At 44.4% G+C, this 15272-nt stretch overlaps 1 protein-coding gene across 6 annotated transcripts in view; it reads left to right on the plus strand.

The window, feature by feature from the left end:
• The window catches only part of CD47 (CD47 molecule), a 69397-nt gene extending 57193 nt beyond the window's left edge, over positions 1 to 12204 (plus strand). For 5 of the 6 annotated variants that reach the window (XM_036243804.1, XM_036243805.1, XM_036243806.1 and 2 more), the window contains one exon: positions 776 to 4605. In XM_036243804.1, the coding sequence (XP_036099697.1) occupies positions 776 to 780 (5 nt within the window). In that variant the 3' untranslated portion in view covers positions 781 to 4605. Of the gene's footprint in view, positions 1 to 775; positions 4606 to 12052 lie in introns of those variants that run through there. The other variant, XR_004956851.1, reaches the window with a different exon arrangement.
• The last annotated feature ends 3068 nt before the right edge of the window (positions 12205 to 15272 follow it).

The raw sequence follows: 15272 nt of genomic DNA on the forward strand, positions 1-15272 counted from the left end.
CTACTATGGAGTCATTCATCTGTAGTTGAGTAGAGAAATGGAGTTCCCCTTCTCCATGGTCAGAAAACCAGTCATAAGAACCTTGAGTACTTCTTCCTTTTTAAATTTCCCTTAAGATGTGACTCTTTTTTGAACCACTGTATTGGGAGATACAGCAATTTTTGCTTGTTCATAACACACATTATAAAGTCTGTAATGACCTTTGAAATGTCCTTAATTTTGCTAATAGCTGTTCAGCTTTGCCAGTTATTTTTAAATGTCTGTCTGGTGGGATCTTCCCGCTGACAGCTACCAGCACGATGCTCACAGTGGGTCTGCTTCATTTGTGAGTGAGGTTCAAATTGCCCTCCTTGGAACCATAGTGCCATTTCCTCGTTTACTTCAACCTAATCACATGTTTATTTCACTTAAATTAAATGAATGATGTAGATCTACAGTGAATGTGATGGGTATTGTTCTATGAGCAATATCTTTTGCTTTATCAAATCAGCATCCCTTGGCTTCTCCTCAGCTAATTGAGCAAATGGAAATGATCAAACTTTGCTGATCTTTACTTTCATTGAGCATTGCCCTTTTACTTACTGTGATGAAAACGCCTAATGATTTGCCTCGTTTGTATCTGTGTGTGACCTTTGTAAATCTAAGACTAAATACTTTTTCTTTGCTTTTAGATATTATGTATCTGAAACCGTTCCAAATTTTTAAGATACATCAATTTGTTAATGTCTAGAAAACAGACACATAGTAATTAAATGTTCGCTTTTCAATTTTTCAGACTAACTGAACAGAGGTGCCGGACTCTGCTTTGGAGAATAGTGAGCTGTGAAAGGAATGCACCTGTGTTTAAGCACCATGGCCTTGACTCATTCACTGTTCAAGAGAAGAAAACAAGAGAGTAACTGACTGCCATCTGTCAGAGAAAGTAAATCATTGACTTTTAAATGGCTATTATAGTTAAGTTTTTATTCAGAACATTTGTGATTTAGTTAATAAAAGAATTATGATCTGTGATTGTGTGCCCAATTGAGATCCAGTTTTTTTCTGTTGTTATTTTTCTTCAATCAGGGGCAAAAGTAGAGTGGGCAACTTCCAAGAATGATGCCTTTCAGACCCTGGGTCCTCTTGACTCTAGGTCACCAGTTTAAATTGGTTCAGTGTGAGAATCGCCTGGCACTGACCTGGTACCCACCCAGAGATATCACTGAAAACCAGTGGCTTCCATCGAACCTTAGCAAACTCAGTTCACAGCCACTTCGGCAATTATGGTGTCAGCTAAATAATGTGTCTGCTACCTCTAGGCCAAGGAGATAGCAAATTAAGTACAAACAGGAATTTGGTTGGAAACACTGTGTGTGTTGCTTACGTGTGATGTGATACTAATGGAGATTGTGGTATTCATTCTTGGGGGTTGCCATTCACACATTCTTCCTTCAACATACAGTGTAATCGATCCTTTCCAGATTTAGGGTGATTTTATTGATGGATGTCTTTTTCTTTTATTCACACACCCTTTTAAGCCCTGTCTTGTCCTCCTGTTACTTGCTTCTGCTGTACAAGATGTAGCAACCTTTTCTCCTCTTCGAACATGGTCCAGTGACATGGTAGCATCATTGCAGAAAGGAGCCAGACCCGTTCTCAGAGAAGTGTGTTTACACTTTTCAGCGAAAATAACGATGGTTGTAACATATGCATTCCCTTCCTCAGATTTGAAGGCACAATCTACAGTGTTTCTTCACTTCTTTTCTGATCTGGGGCATGAAAAACCAAGATTGAGGTTTTAACTATGTGTCCCCTGCATGGCAACATAATGTGTGTCGCTGTCAGGCCCAGAGGCCAGCCCTCGAGAGGGTGGTTTTATCGCTATTGTATCTATGTTGCATGATAAACACTCATCATCTTCCTCCTGTAGTCCTGCCTCGTATTCCCCCGACTCCAAGATTGAAAAGTAAAAGAAAACCCCCACGTTTCCTACCCCATTAGAAGAAAATTAACATTCTGACAGTCGTGATCGCCTGGAGTACTTTTAGACTATTAGCACTCGTTTTCCTCCTTCGTGGGTGTGTGTGTGTGCACATGTGTAAGATAGGCACATGCCTCTTCTGTACGGACATCAGCGAGGTACCTGCAGGAGAGCAAATGCTAATTCATGCTTTCAGCAAAAACATTTAAAACAAAGATCTTTATTGGGTGGGGTTCTATTGGATGAGAATATTCGATCACTTAAAACTTTAAAACTTCTAGATAATTTGCCAAGTCTTTGGACCGCTCACCAGTGCCCTCTAAAAATACTAGATTCTTCCTGCTTGTGTAATAATAAGACACTCATGTTTGTAGTTGCATTACAAATAGTTATTTCTCAGTCCACTGAATGTCCCCATGTGCCTCTTTTATGCCAAATTGATTGTCATAGTTCATATTGGGACCAAGTGGTTTGCCCAGGGCAAACCAGAATTTATGACCTGCTGATGCCTCTCAGAAAACTGAACACACTATGAAGACAGCGCTTCTTGGAGAAAAAAAAAAAAGGAAAATAATTTTTCCCTCTTTGTGTTGCTGTCCAAAACAGTATCATATGTACGGGAGCTGTTTTCCTTCCTACAAACAGCACGGCTCCTGCTGCTCTTTTTCCTTCCGAAAATATTTATATTTTAGTAACATCAGTTGTTACTTTATAAATCAATTTTGATGAAAGGCGGGAAAAAAGCAGATGGACTTGAAAGAGATCCAAATTCTTATTCTCTATTAAGAAAAAGTCAGGTATGAAACATCTTTATAGTGAACTTTTTTATAAACTAATGTATCTTTTAATATGCAGTAAACTCTCCTTTATGTGGGGTTCAGTCTTGGGACTTGGCCATCGTTTGTGTTCTCTTTAACGTTGCCTGTCTTGGGAGGCATCCGCAGCACTGGACAGCACACAGAGGGAGCCGGAAACATGCCCGATGAAATCAGCTCTTGCTCTTCCTAGTTGTCAGCTTCTCTGGAAAAGGGACCACAGCAGCAGCAACCCTCTTGCTTGGGCATCATTGGGCCAGTTCATTCTCATCCAGTCAGACTTGTCATGGCGCCCCATTTTCTGTCACACCTAATTAAAATTGCTAACAATGTTTCGGGCATCATATATCTCTCTCTCCCCATAGTCTGCTTTTTACTCACCGATCGGATTTTTGCCACTGACTCTTCCTTTCAATTTTATTTGTTGTATGTCCTCAGAGTGTTGCCATTTGTCATTTTTGCATCAACTGTTTCAACCTTTCTGGCCAAATCAAATTTTCCCTCTGCCTCAAAACATGATCCTTCAGCCCTTGGTTCCCCTCAGACTCCCCATTGCAGTCTATCGCCATCTACCTAGCTGCCTCTTTCATTTTGACTTACCTTTCCTGGTACTTCTTGGTCTCTGCTTAGCTCTGTTGGTTTGTCTTGCTTTCTCTCACTTGATTTGAAAATTCCTTCATAGCAAAAGCGTTTTTCGTCCTTTCTCTTCCTGCATTGTTTTGCATACGTTAGGTACTCAGTGTATGTTTGATGATTGAGAGTTGGCTGTATCAGGTTCCCCACTATTTTTAATAGGGTGAGCTAGAGAGTTTTCTTTTTCTGACAAATTTCACATGCTCTGAAAACCTTCAAAGGCAATGATTTTTCACCTGGGAGCTCCGGGTTCATGCTGTTTAAATTTCTGAGAATGTCAGAGTTAAGATAATGAGACTATCCCATAATTGGAAGTATGCTCTTTTCAGGATGTCGTAATAAGGTTAGTAAGTGACCAAACAAATTATCGTTTGAGCTAATAAAGCTCCAAAGCAATAAGTTTACGCCTCCATCTCAGTAAGAATTAAGCTCCATACCACCTCTATTTTTTTCTTGGCCTAAAACAAGTGTTCAAAGATGTACATTGGTGGTGTTATGTATGGAAATACCTACCCCTTTATTTACTATCCCTGGAAACTAGAGAAATGATTGTTGGGCAACCCTTTATCTTTTCATTGTGTTTTATTTGATGGCGAGTATATTTAGAGACAGTTTTACCTGTGTCATAGTTTCAAAATCGCCAACTGTCATCACCCACTGGGGTCCTTTGTCAAGTCATTCTCCATGGCTAATAGGATAATCCAGGTAACTCTTAGAGATGAGCAGTGAGTGGGCAGTTTTCTTGCCTTTGGTTTTCGACAGCTCTTATCATTTAAGACCAGCTTTCCCATGAATTCAGCCTTCTGGAAAAAAAAGAGCATTTGTAATAAGCTCCTCTATAAGGCAACGTCAGTGGAATCTTAGGTGTTGTTACTAGGGTTGGTGAGAGAGGGAAATGTTTTTGTTTTTATTAAATGGAGCATTATTTACAAGAAGCCATTGTTGAGCATTAGATCCCACACCAGATGAATCTCCATTAATTCTAAGTGAAGAAAACTCCAGTGTTGCTATGGGCAAGGCCCTCTCGTGGGGGCCTTTCACCAGAGCAGTCAAAGGTGTGCTATTGTCAGTAGCCATGTTTCGCAGTGATTTGAAGACCAAAGTTGTTTTACAGCTGTGTTACCGTTCAAGGTTTTTTTTTTATATGTATTAAATCAATTTATCACTGTTGAAGCTTTGAATATCTGCAGTCTTTGCCAAGATACTTTTTTATTTAAAAAACATAACTTTGTAAATATTACCCTGTAATATTACATATACTTAATAAAACATTTTAAGCTATTTTGTTGGGCTGTTTCTGTTGCTACTACAGCAGATCACAGCACATTGCTGAGAAAGTTTGGTTATCAATGAATGTATTTTCAAGTTCATGTCCTAGGTAACAATGAAACAGGTGACTTAAAATATTAACTTATAAATTCTTTTTTAAAGTATAAGGAATTCTTTTTATAAAGTATATACAGTAAGGAAACTTTTAATTGGGCGGAGCAAAGTTTTAAACAGCCCTGGCAAGTATGGCGCAGTGGTTAGAGTGTAGGCCCAAGCACCAAAGGGTCGTGGGTTCAATTTCTGGTCAAAGGCATGTACCTTGGTTACAGGTTTGATCCCCGGCCTGGTCGGAGGCCATGTGGGAGGCAACTAATCAATGTGTCTCTCTCACATTGATGTTTCTTTCTCTCTCCCCCTTTCTTCCACTCTCTCTAAAAAATTAATGGAAAAAATATCCTCAGGTGAGGATTTAAAAAAAAAAAGGATTTAAACAAGTCCGAGTCCAATGCGTTGATTTTTCCCACAGTATATTGAAACCATCACATGAGAAAGCAAGAGCCCTGGACTCTAGCCTGGCTGTCTGCTAGCTAGCAGAGGCCCCTGGCAGGTCAGACAGCCCACCGACCTGCTCCTCCGTGTCCTTGCTCCTCTGTAGAATGAGATCAGCCTCTTCCCAAACCAAACCCTAAACCCAAGCGCTTCTCCATTTAAGTTGGTTATCAATTAAGACTATTTTGATTGCAAGTGAAAGAAAACCTAAATCTAAGGAAAAGGGGACTTATGGGCTAATATAACTGAAAATGCAGGTGTCCAACTGGACTCTGGCCCAAAAACAGTATCGGAAGGATCCAGTGTAGGGCCAGCTTCCAGCTCTCCTGTCCTCCCCGTCGCCTTCCTTCCCAGATTGCGCGTGAGGGCAGGGCTGACTGCAACCCCGGACCCGCCTTCTTCCAAGTTCAGGGAGAGGAGAGGGGAAAAGGGGTGTACCTCCCTTTCTCAGTCGTCCCATCCACCCGATTGCACCTCGGTCATGCGCTGCCCTCACTCAGCCACGGAGGCCGGGCATCGCCGGTGCGCTGGTTGCGCCGACCCGAGGCCGGGGTCCTGCCTGGACGGAGGAGGTGGGTTCCATCTGGAGGAGGAGTGCTGGGGGGCAGGCGATGCTCACTGGAAGCCAATCAAGGGATTGTTTCCGGGTGAGGAGCCGCCGTTAGATTCGGGGCGCAGCAGTCCGAGCCAGCACTGCGTTCCTGCAGGCACGGAGGGGTTCCGCTTCGCACGTGTGATTGTAGACCTTCTGAACAGAGAATAATACTTGGCAGCAAAGTACTGTCTCATTCCTACCTCACAGGCGATTTAATTTCTACGCATTTACGAGGACGTTTTCAGCCTCAGCAGAAGTAACTAATGGAGTTCAGAAAGCACTGAATGGCACAGAACCGCCCTCAACCCGATGAGAACCCCCGTGAAGGTGTATTTCACCTTCCAGCTCTCGGCCTCAAGCTTGACACCTTTAGAAAATAATGGATTATGGTAACACCGTCCGCGTAAGATGAGATTTCGCCAGTAGCTCAGAGATTTAAGCACCACTGACAGTATTTGGTGTGAGGAGTGAGAATGTGCTGGGACTCTACACCCAGTGTTTATTTTGCGCATATGAGCTTCATGCCCAAGTCCCCATCCATCAGATCAGAGGGAAATGAAGTATTGAACCCTGAGTTGTGGCTGGACTGAGAATGAGGTTGAAGACAGCACCACACACTGCATAGGAGCGAGTGGACCTAATGGTCAGAACACTACTTAGCAGTTGTTTATTTATTTGGCTCTTAGACTAGGAGGCAGCAGTTTTCAGCTCTGAAAATAGGCGATTGGGGAAAAGCAGGTATCTCTTCCCAGTTCGTACAGTCAGAACTGCTTGGGAAGGAGTCCAGTCAGGAGAGACGCGGTTGGTGGTGAGCACCCTGCGACCTGATGTCTGTCCCCCTGCGACCTGGTGTCCATCCCCCTGTGACCTGTCTGTCCCCCTGCAACCTGATGTCCGTCCCCCTCGACCTGGTGTCTGTCCCCTGTGACCTGATGTCTGCCCCCCCTGCAACCTGGTGTCCGTCCCCCTGCGACCTGATGTCCATCCCCCTCGACCTGGTGTCCATCCCCCTGTGACCTGTCTGTCCCCCTCGACCTGGTGTCTGTCCCCCTGTGACCTGATGTCTGCTGCCCTGCGACCTGGTGTCTGTCCCCCTGCGACCTGATGTCCATCCCCAGGCTGGTTAGCCACTGTGCAAACTGTTGCTGTTGTTCTCTTAGACCTTCCAACACCAGGGCAAACACCTGGGTCCTCTTAAAATAACCCTGTTTGATCAGAGGTCTGCCTTCCAAAACAAGACAACATTTTTGCTTTCTAATTTTTCTGTGAATTGCCTGCGAAATTTTGCAAGCTGATCATCTTCTTAAACAAATGGATTGTCCACCTAGTTTACGTGTATTTGTTTAAAACGTGGCGTTTGTCTTCCATGGAAGCTCTCCACTTTTTTATTTTAAAAATAAATAGTAACTTAGCGTTTTTGATCAATCCATAAAGGCTTTCTTAGTCATTTCTATGAAAAGCATTGTTTGGGGGATGATGGAGTTGAACTGCATTATGGGTGAAGTGAACTTCTGTATGCAAACAACCATCGAATATGTAATATATTCTGTGGGGAGAAGTCTCTCTCATGCTGAGGGTAGCTGGAAAGTGCTGGACATTTTGCTCTCCCTGCTGCTACCCCTCCTTCCCTAGCATTTGTAGGGACGAATGCCCACCGCCTTGGGTGAGAGCCCCAGGGTGGCTGCACCTCCAACCCCACCTCCACCCCACCTCCCAAGCAGCTCTTCTAAGACTGCTCGTCACTCCCCAGGGAGGACCCACCCCCAGCTCAGCCAGACATTTTTAGAATGTGATGTTCCTAGACCTCATTTTCACAAGTGAGAGGATACATATATTTGGTTACCCGAAAAAACCGTCCTTTATTGCAATGTTATCAGGTGTTCAGTTCTCACGGTTGAATTGGTTAGGTATATATCTTGGGTTTTAAAAAACTCAATTGTCCTGGATTCAATAGAGCCTGTGTCTCCTGTCTTTAGCTATATGTCTAGCTATCAACAGGGATTGTTCTGGTCACAACTATTATTAAATGGAACAGAAAATATTGCTTTGGTTCTATGTAGGAATGTATTTAAAAACAACAAATATCATTTTTTCTCACCTGTATTCAAAGAAAGCTGTCACAAGATTATGGAATCGTTCTTTATGCTTTAAACTGATTGATAGATTGCGGGACAGTCATCAGTTGCCTGAAAGAGCCATGCTTGAAATTATGCAAATATATTTTCTTCATTTTTTTCAAAAGCATCACATTTAGTAAAATAAAATACGCTTGTATTGTTTTTATATCCTTGGAAAATCGCCTGGAAAATATTTGGCTAAAGGGTTTGCATGGAATAGGTACTGAATCTTATCCTTGGACCTTCTGGCCAGAATTGTTTTCCTTATGAATAGACAAAACTTAATAGAGAAATCAACAGGCTCTTGGCCTCCCTTATCAAAAGCAATTGGGATTCTCCAAAGGATTCATAATATAAATGATAAGAACAGATTTTTCCTAAGTGACTGAGTCCCCTGGCAGGCCACTCAGTGGCTTTAACAGGTGTTAATGAGGCCAGCATCTCCACCTGAGCCAGGTACTTATTTATATGACTCTGTCTTGCTCCTCAAAGGATGTAAAGTGCCCATCTTGAGTCTTCTCACACAGAGAAAATCTGTTTTCCATGATTGCAACCACTTTAGTGCTGTCACAGATTGGTCTGGGTGTCCAAGGACAGAGTGCTGGTGGGTAAACAGCTCTCTGCAAAATGCCTTGCTCAACCCAGTACAGAGGCCGAGATTAATTTATTCATAGAAAGAACTGTTCTTTATTTTATCCCCAGAGAAGCAAAACCACAATAATTTTCACTATATGTAGAAACCAAATTTAGGAAAGAAAAAACAAAACAAAACAAAATTCTCGCATCGACATATTTCAAGTGCCTGGATGCTGTCCAAATGAACCTGGCCATTACACAGGTGCTGATGAAAACAACATTTTATGAGTCTACCTTCTCTGGTCCTCCTGGGTATTTTTATTCTTCAAATTGGAGATAAAAATAAGAGCTGATCTCTCAAGGTGAGACCAGAGAGAACAGCGTGTGTTCTTCAAAAGACTCCACAAGATAATAGATTTTTTTTTTTTAGCTGTTGCCCAGTGTAACTTACTTATAGTTTCACAGCGCTTTTAAAAAAAATAAAATCCTTGCAAGCAATAGTAAAGAAACCTACAACCCCCTGGGGTGATGGTTAGAGTCCTGTCAGGGATTTAAATCTAATTATTAGCCTGAAAGTAAAGAGGAGAAAGAACTGGCTAAGTGTGAACCGGAAAACAATAATAGCCGTCATTAGTGCCCTCAAGGATAGCTGAGAGCATTCATTCTTACCCTGGGAAGGCGGCACAGAGATTCAGTGTTTTCTGATAATAGTTTCTATGGAGCCGAGATGCTGTGTCCGCTTCTAGACGTCATCTCTTCTTGCACCAGGAGGACTGGAGCTGGCTCAGTGCAAGTGCTCAGAGGACAGGCGCCCACTGGGTCAGAGAGCCCACCCCCTGCACTTCATCAGCTGTGTAACCTGACCTCTCCGTGCCTCCCTGTCTTCGTCTGTAAAATGCAAGTTAAACATGAAGAGTAAATGTGATAATGCATGTGAAGCATTTAGCACAGTCAGTGCCTGGCCCGGTATAAACACTCAGGAACCGTGAGCTGTTTTTCTTTTCCCTATTCTTATTCAACGTTGGCGAAGCAGGAGAAACCTGAGCGTGGCCATCTAGAGCTAAGCATGACATAGACGCGAACACGTATTTTCCAGTGATGGGTTATTGCCAAAGAAGCAAATAGAACATAAAACAACTTGGAGTGTAAAACTGTGTGACAACTGCAGCCACACTGCAGACTTGTTCACAGTATTCTTGTTAGGACACCCTCTGGTGCCCACAGTGAAGTCCGAGGACGGGGGTGACAGCAGAGAAAGGCATCGAGTAACCCTGTGGACCCTTTCCTGAAAGGCAAAACAGATGGGAGCTTGTGGGCAGCACATGCGCAGTCTTTGGCGTCCCCTCATCTTGCCAGCATTTCTCAGCACATCCATCGGCTCCTTCATGTCAGCGGCTGGTTATTGAAACTTCTAAATGTGTTAAGAGCAGGCCCTCCAATCATTCTAGATAGAATTTGATGAAGAACTTAGAACTGTCGTTAGGCTAATAACCAGCAGAAACTAAATCTAAATATATGGGAGTGAAGACGGATATTAAAAATAGCGAGGCCTGGTCAATATTTCACAAATGGAAGTATTTCAGTCGAGGGGTTTGGCTCAAGTTATATTGTAATCAGCCTGTTCCCTCTTCTCTAAAATGAGTCTTTGCTCCATCCGTCCTTCTGAACGGCTGTAGGGAAAAAATAAAAATAGATAAAGGCAGTGAGACGTGCTGTGAATTGGAAGTGGCTTCTATTTACTTCTTCCCGCCTACTCATGTGGCCAAAGATGCCAGGTTCAAGGGGGAATCAAATGGCAAGCGGGCTGTCTGGCCTCTGTCCTCCGAGCTGGTGCTGAACTTGCCGTAGCATGCTTGATTAAGGGCTTCAAATTCATTTGAAGGCATGGTTTCCTAGCAAGCCCTTAAAGCTTACAATTTTATATACTTTCCATAGAGAGGGAATTTGAACTGTCCCCAAATGTCGGTGTTCTAACTCCTGATTTCTACTTGGCCAGAGATGTATGGCAAATCAATACATCACAGACCATAAAAGGATGCCTCACTGTTGGTGTTTGTTGGGTGTATAGAGCTGTGATAGCTATACCAGAGTCTTTTTTCAGCCTGTCACCTGTCTCTGGAGGACAGAAAGTAATGCAGAGAGCCAATCACAGCTCCATAATTATATCAAAACATGTGGGCACGGTGTCCCTCACTTGTAACCAAATAAAGAGTACTGTGTAGACACCTCCCTCTCATTTCTTTCTCCAAACCAGCCCCTTGCTTTCTTCCATCCCAAATAAAAGTACACTGTGAATCGTGGCATTGTCAATGAATTTTCAGTGGGAAGGATGTTCTGAGCAGTGGAAGCTATAAATAAATTGTTTCTACGCTGGCATTAACTGTGGAACCGGAAAGATAAACACGGCACAACTAATTGCATCCAAGCAAGGTTAACAAGAATGCAGTTCTACGGGGGGAAAATTAACAGCATGGATGAAAATTAAGCAGTGTCTTAGTGAAGCTAGTAGATGAATAAATATATATCTCTATGTTTAATTAAAAGCAAGACCCAGTTATGCCTCGTTTCTTATTGCGCCGCTTATATCAAGAAAGTCTAATGTTAAATGAGAAAAATCAACTCAGGATATCTTGTCATCTGAATTTAATCAAGACTTCTGTGTCTCATATAAGCTTTTAAGACATGTTGGCAAAGGTGTATTTAGGAGTCTAATGTGAGCTTCCCACTGAACCTGAACGATGAGAGCACCCCTGGGGTTCAATGACTAAAATCAACATGTATGGTTGATTTTATGAAGTTGTGCAATAAACGGATTAATCCCAAACTACAGTTAGCATTTACACATTTAAAGGAAGAGACTGAGAATTGGGACATTAATAAGCTTTGGAGCAGAGACGCATAAAGAGGTCAGGGTGGGCTGACCCCCGCCTTGCTCCTTTCCCCTGACAAACCCACTGAGCCGGTCCCCGACAAGAGACGGACACATCAGACACAGAGCCCAAGTCCTTAAGTCCTCAGGTTGTGTCACTGACTGCTTTTTCCTCCAGTTCCAGGCTCACAGTGAAACCCTGGGGTAATTGGGTTCCTAGAGAGCCCCTCACACAAGGAGAGGCTGTCTAAATACTTCACCAGTTACTAAAAGCCCAAGGTGAAGTTCGAGCTAATCCTCCTTGCTGAGGTTCATGATAGTCCCCTCCTAAGTGAGGGGGAGAAGGGGAGGCCCTGTCCCTGGAAGGGTCTACAGAGAGAGAGAGCCCTGAAGTTTCTAGGGTGTGGGAAGGAGTAGGCGGGGAGCAGAGCGGTGTTCTGTCCCTGAGCTGTGTGCTCGGCTCTTAAGGGATGGTTCCCTGCCTCGTGTCCCCTCACTTGGCAGAAATACTGCCAGGATGGTTAAAAGACAAGTGAGCTAACTGTCAGACACCTCCAAATCCTGGGAAGAAAGATGGTGTGACATTATCAATCAGTCATTGCTTAGTTCACTATTAGTTATGCAAACCGCTTCTTCATCCCACAAGGTCTTTTTTCATCTTTCGTGAAGGTCTCATCGCTCACTGGCTCTTCCGCCCTGGGAAAGAACGTTCTCCAGCAGCTATTCATCGAGCTCTTGTTCCGAGCTAGGCACCGTCCCAGGGCGCGAGCACACAGCCAGCACTGACACACACGGTCCCTACGAGCTGGAGCATATCGTTAGTAAGTTTCTTACTTTCTCTGAGCCTTGACCCTCTCATTTGTTACATTAAAAAACAAAAAGTCAGCCCTGGTTTGGCTCAGCGGTTAGAGCATCGGCCTGCGGTCCAGAGAGACCCAGGTTCGGTTCCCGCTAAGGGCTCGTACCACGGTTGCAGTTTGTACCCAGCCCTGTTGGGTCGTGTAGGAGGCAGCCACTCGATGTGTCCCTTTTGTGTCGATGTTTCTCTTCCTCTCTCTCCCTCCCACTCTATCTGAACAAAAAATGGAAAAATGTCCTCGGGTGAGGATAAAAAAAATAGTCATTGCTGCTTCCAGAAATGTTTTGAGGACTACATGAAATAAGGAATATAAAAGTGTCTGGTGAAAGATAACTAGGAGTTTAATAAATGTTTCTTTCCCCAGCCCCATCGTAAGCTTCTGTTGAGTAAAAAAAGGTGGAAGATCTGGATCCCCCAGGTCCACATCCCACCCCCAGTGATTAGCTTCTGCCTTCTCTGGGTGGAGCACCCCCCCCCCCAGGTCTCCATAGCTCCTTCCATGGCTGCTACTTAAGCTTGTATTTTAGTATTTTGTTTGTGGTAGAGAAATAATTTCTCTGTGCTCATGAGTCCACAAAAAGTGGGAAAACAGATCATGCACCCAGCAGACTGCTTGTTTCAAGTAGGGACAGCATTTCTGTGGCAGGGAGGGGCGTGGCCGACGTGGACAACGCAAGCCCTGGCGTGCTCTGCTCATTCACATGACCCGCCTGGCTCTCAGAGGCATTGGATTTCACGTCCTCTCCCTGGAAAACTCGGAGGCTGGAAATCTGCAGATAGTCTGCAACTTTTGTCCAGCCCTTCCTCCTCCAGAGCTATCCAAGGTCGTGGTGGGACTGCCTTGGCACTTCACCTTGGTAGGAGTTCGTTGTCTTTAGTCCTTGCCCGCTTCATCACCTGCAGCAAATTTAACAAGTCTCATCCATCAGTCCTCAGGCAGGTCGGAATTTGGGAAATTAACCTTGAGCATGTTTCCTTGGAGTACGAATAACATGCATTTCTATTATGATCTCTGTGTTTCATACAGATGAAGAAATTCAGGCTCAGACAGGCAACTAGAAGGTGAGACTCCAGTACAGCTGTGTAGAAAGGAGGTTGGGAAGGGAGCCTTTTCTCGCTCCTTTCCCTGGGAAAAGCAAGGTGCCCTTCCCCCACAGCACCCTTCCCTCTCCTCCCAGCACACAAGCAGTACATGCACACAGGAGCCCTCAGGTTGAAAGCCAGCCAGCCCCTCCCAGCCCCTAGCAGATGGGGTGGTGCAGGGAGAGGAGCCAGCTGGCGCCTGCATGCTGTGGGCCTGCTGCCTGTGGGATGGCCGCTGCCAGCCACTGTCAACCCCGCTGATCACAGGGAGCAGGTCCTAGAGTCCTCGGCAGAGCCGCTGGCCATGCGGGGCAAGGACGGGCCAGAAGCTCTCCCAGTGTTCTGCCCAGGGCTGCTCAGCGCTGCCTGGTTCCCAGCAGGGAGGGCATGGGAATGGGGTAAATACGCATCCCAGCTCTGAAATGGAACTGAAAGCCCTCTGCCAGGATGCAGAGAAACAAGATCATTAACGCGGCGCATGGAGGGTATATGAACATCCGAGAAAAAGAGCAGCCCAAACCCATTGGTGTTTCTGGGGTGTGGACGTGGGCACCTCTCTGCAGTCACACTCACTCACTGGTGAGCACCTACTATGTGCTGGGTACCTAGACAAACACAGTTTCCTCTGCATCTTTGGCTAAGGCCACATCATTCACAGAGGAATTTATCTGTGAGCATGAGTCAGATCTGAAGAAAATGCTGAGAAAGTTCCATGTCTGATGTCCAAGTCAGCGTCAAAGCCACCAATTCACCTGCTAGGGACTGAAGGTGTCCCTCCAAATTCATAGACAAGGTGAGGCAAAGCAGGGTTACAGTTGTGAGCACGCAAAACACAGTTCATATTTGTATTCTTGTTTGTTAATTCTTGTATTTTCCATACGAACAACTGTATACCTACGTTTGCCCCACACTGTATTTTTTAAAATTATTTTTAAATATGTTTTTTTATTGATTTTAGAGAGAGAGGAAGGGAGAGAGAGAGAGAGATAGAAACATTGATGAGATTGGCCGCCTCCTGCATGCACCCCCCTGGGGTTTGGGCCCACAACCTGGGCATGTGTCCTGACCTGGAATCGAACAGGTGACCTCTTAGTGCATGGGTCAATGCTCATCCAGTGAGCCACACCAGCTGTGACTCACCCTGTATTTAAGCCCTAATCCCAATGTGATGGAGTTTGGGTCTTTGGGAGGTGACTAAGGTTAGGTTAGGTAATGAGGGTGGGGCCCTCCGGATGCGATTAATGACTTTTTCAAGGAGGAAGACCAACCAGAAAGTGGGTTCCTACCAGATACCAGATCTTCAGGCTTGGATCACGGACTTCTCGGTCTTCAGAACTGTGAGAAATAGATGTGTGTTGTTTAAGCCACCCAGCCTATGGTATTTTGTTATAGCAGCCAAGCTAAGATATCACCCAAACTCAATCTTTTGGCAAATGATCACTTTGCAGAATGACCGGTTCACTGCAGGGTCCCATCAGAAGGTTGGGCTGAAAACTTCATCCACAGTATGTGCCTGACCCAGAGTCCAGAAAAGAGTGGTAAGAAGAACTTGAGTTTCTACTACGTCCAACCTAACATGCACTAGGGGTTTTAAGTATGTCATTATTTCTTTTACATCTCAGAATACTCAAGAGGAGGTTTCTGAAGAGATTGTATCCATGAGGCACGTGTGAAACACATCCAAGCTCGCCCAGCTCCTGGCTCTGTTCTCTGCAGCTGTGCCGAGGAAGGCTGTGCTAGGGAAAGCATCTGGGTCTCAGGCTGTTGAATTCACCTTGAGCCCTTGGAAGCATTTTAAACCAGTTGCAAACACAGTTTCTTTTTTTTTTTTCTTTTTTATCCTCACCTGAGGTCATTTTTTTTTCATTTATCTTTAGATAGAGCAGGAGGGAGAGAGGGAGGAAGAGAGAGAGAGAAAAACATCGATGTGAGAGAGATACTGGTTGC

This window comes from Molossus molossus, unplaced genomic scaffold (assembly GCF_014108415.1).
Source record: "Molossus molossus isolate mMolMol1 unplaced genomic scaffold, mMolMol1.p scaffold_m16_p_5, whole genome shotgun sequence".
Lineage (NCBI taxonomy): Eukaryota > Metazoa > Chordata > Mammalia > Chiroptera > Molossidae > Molossus > Molossus molossus.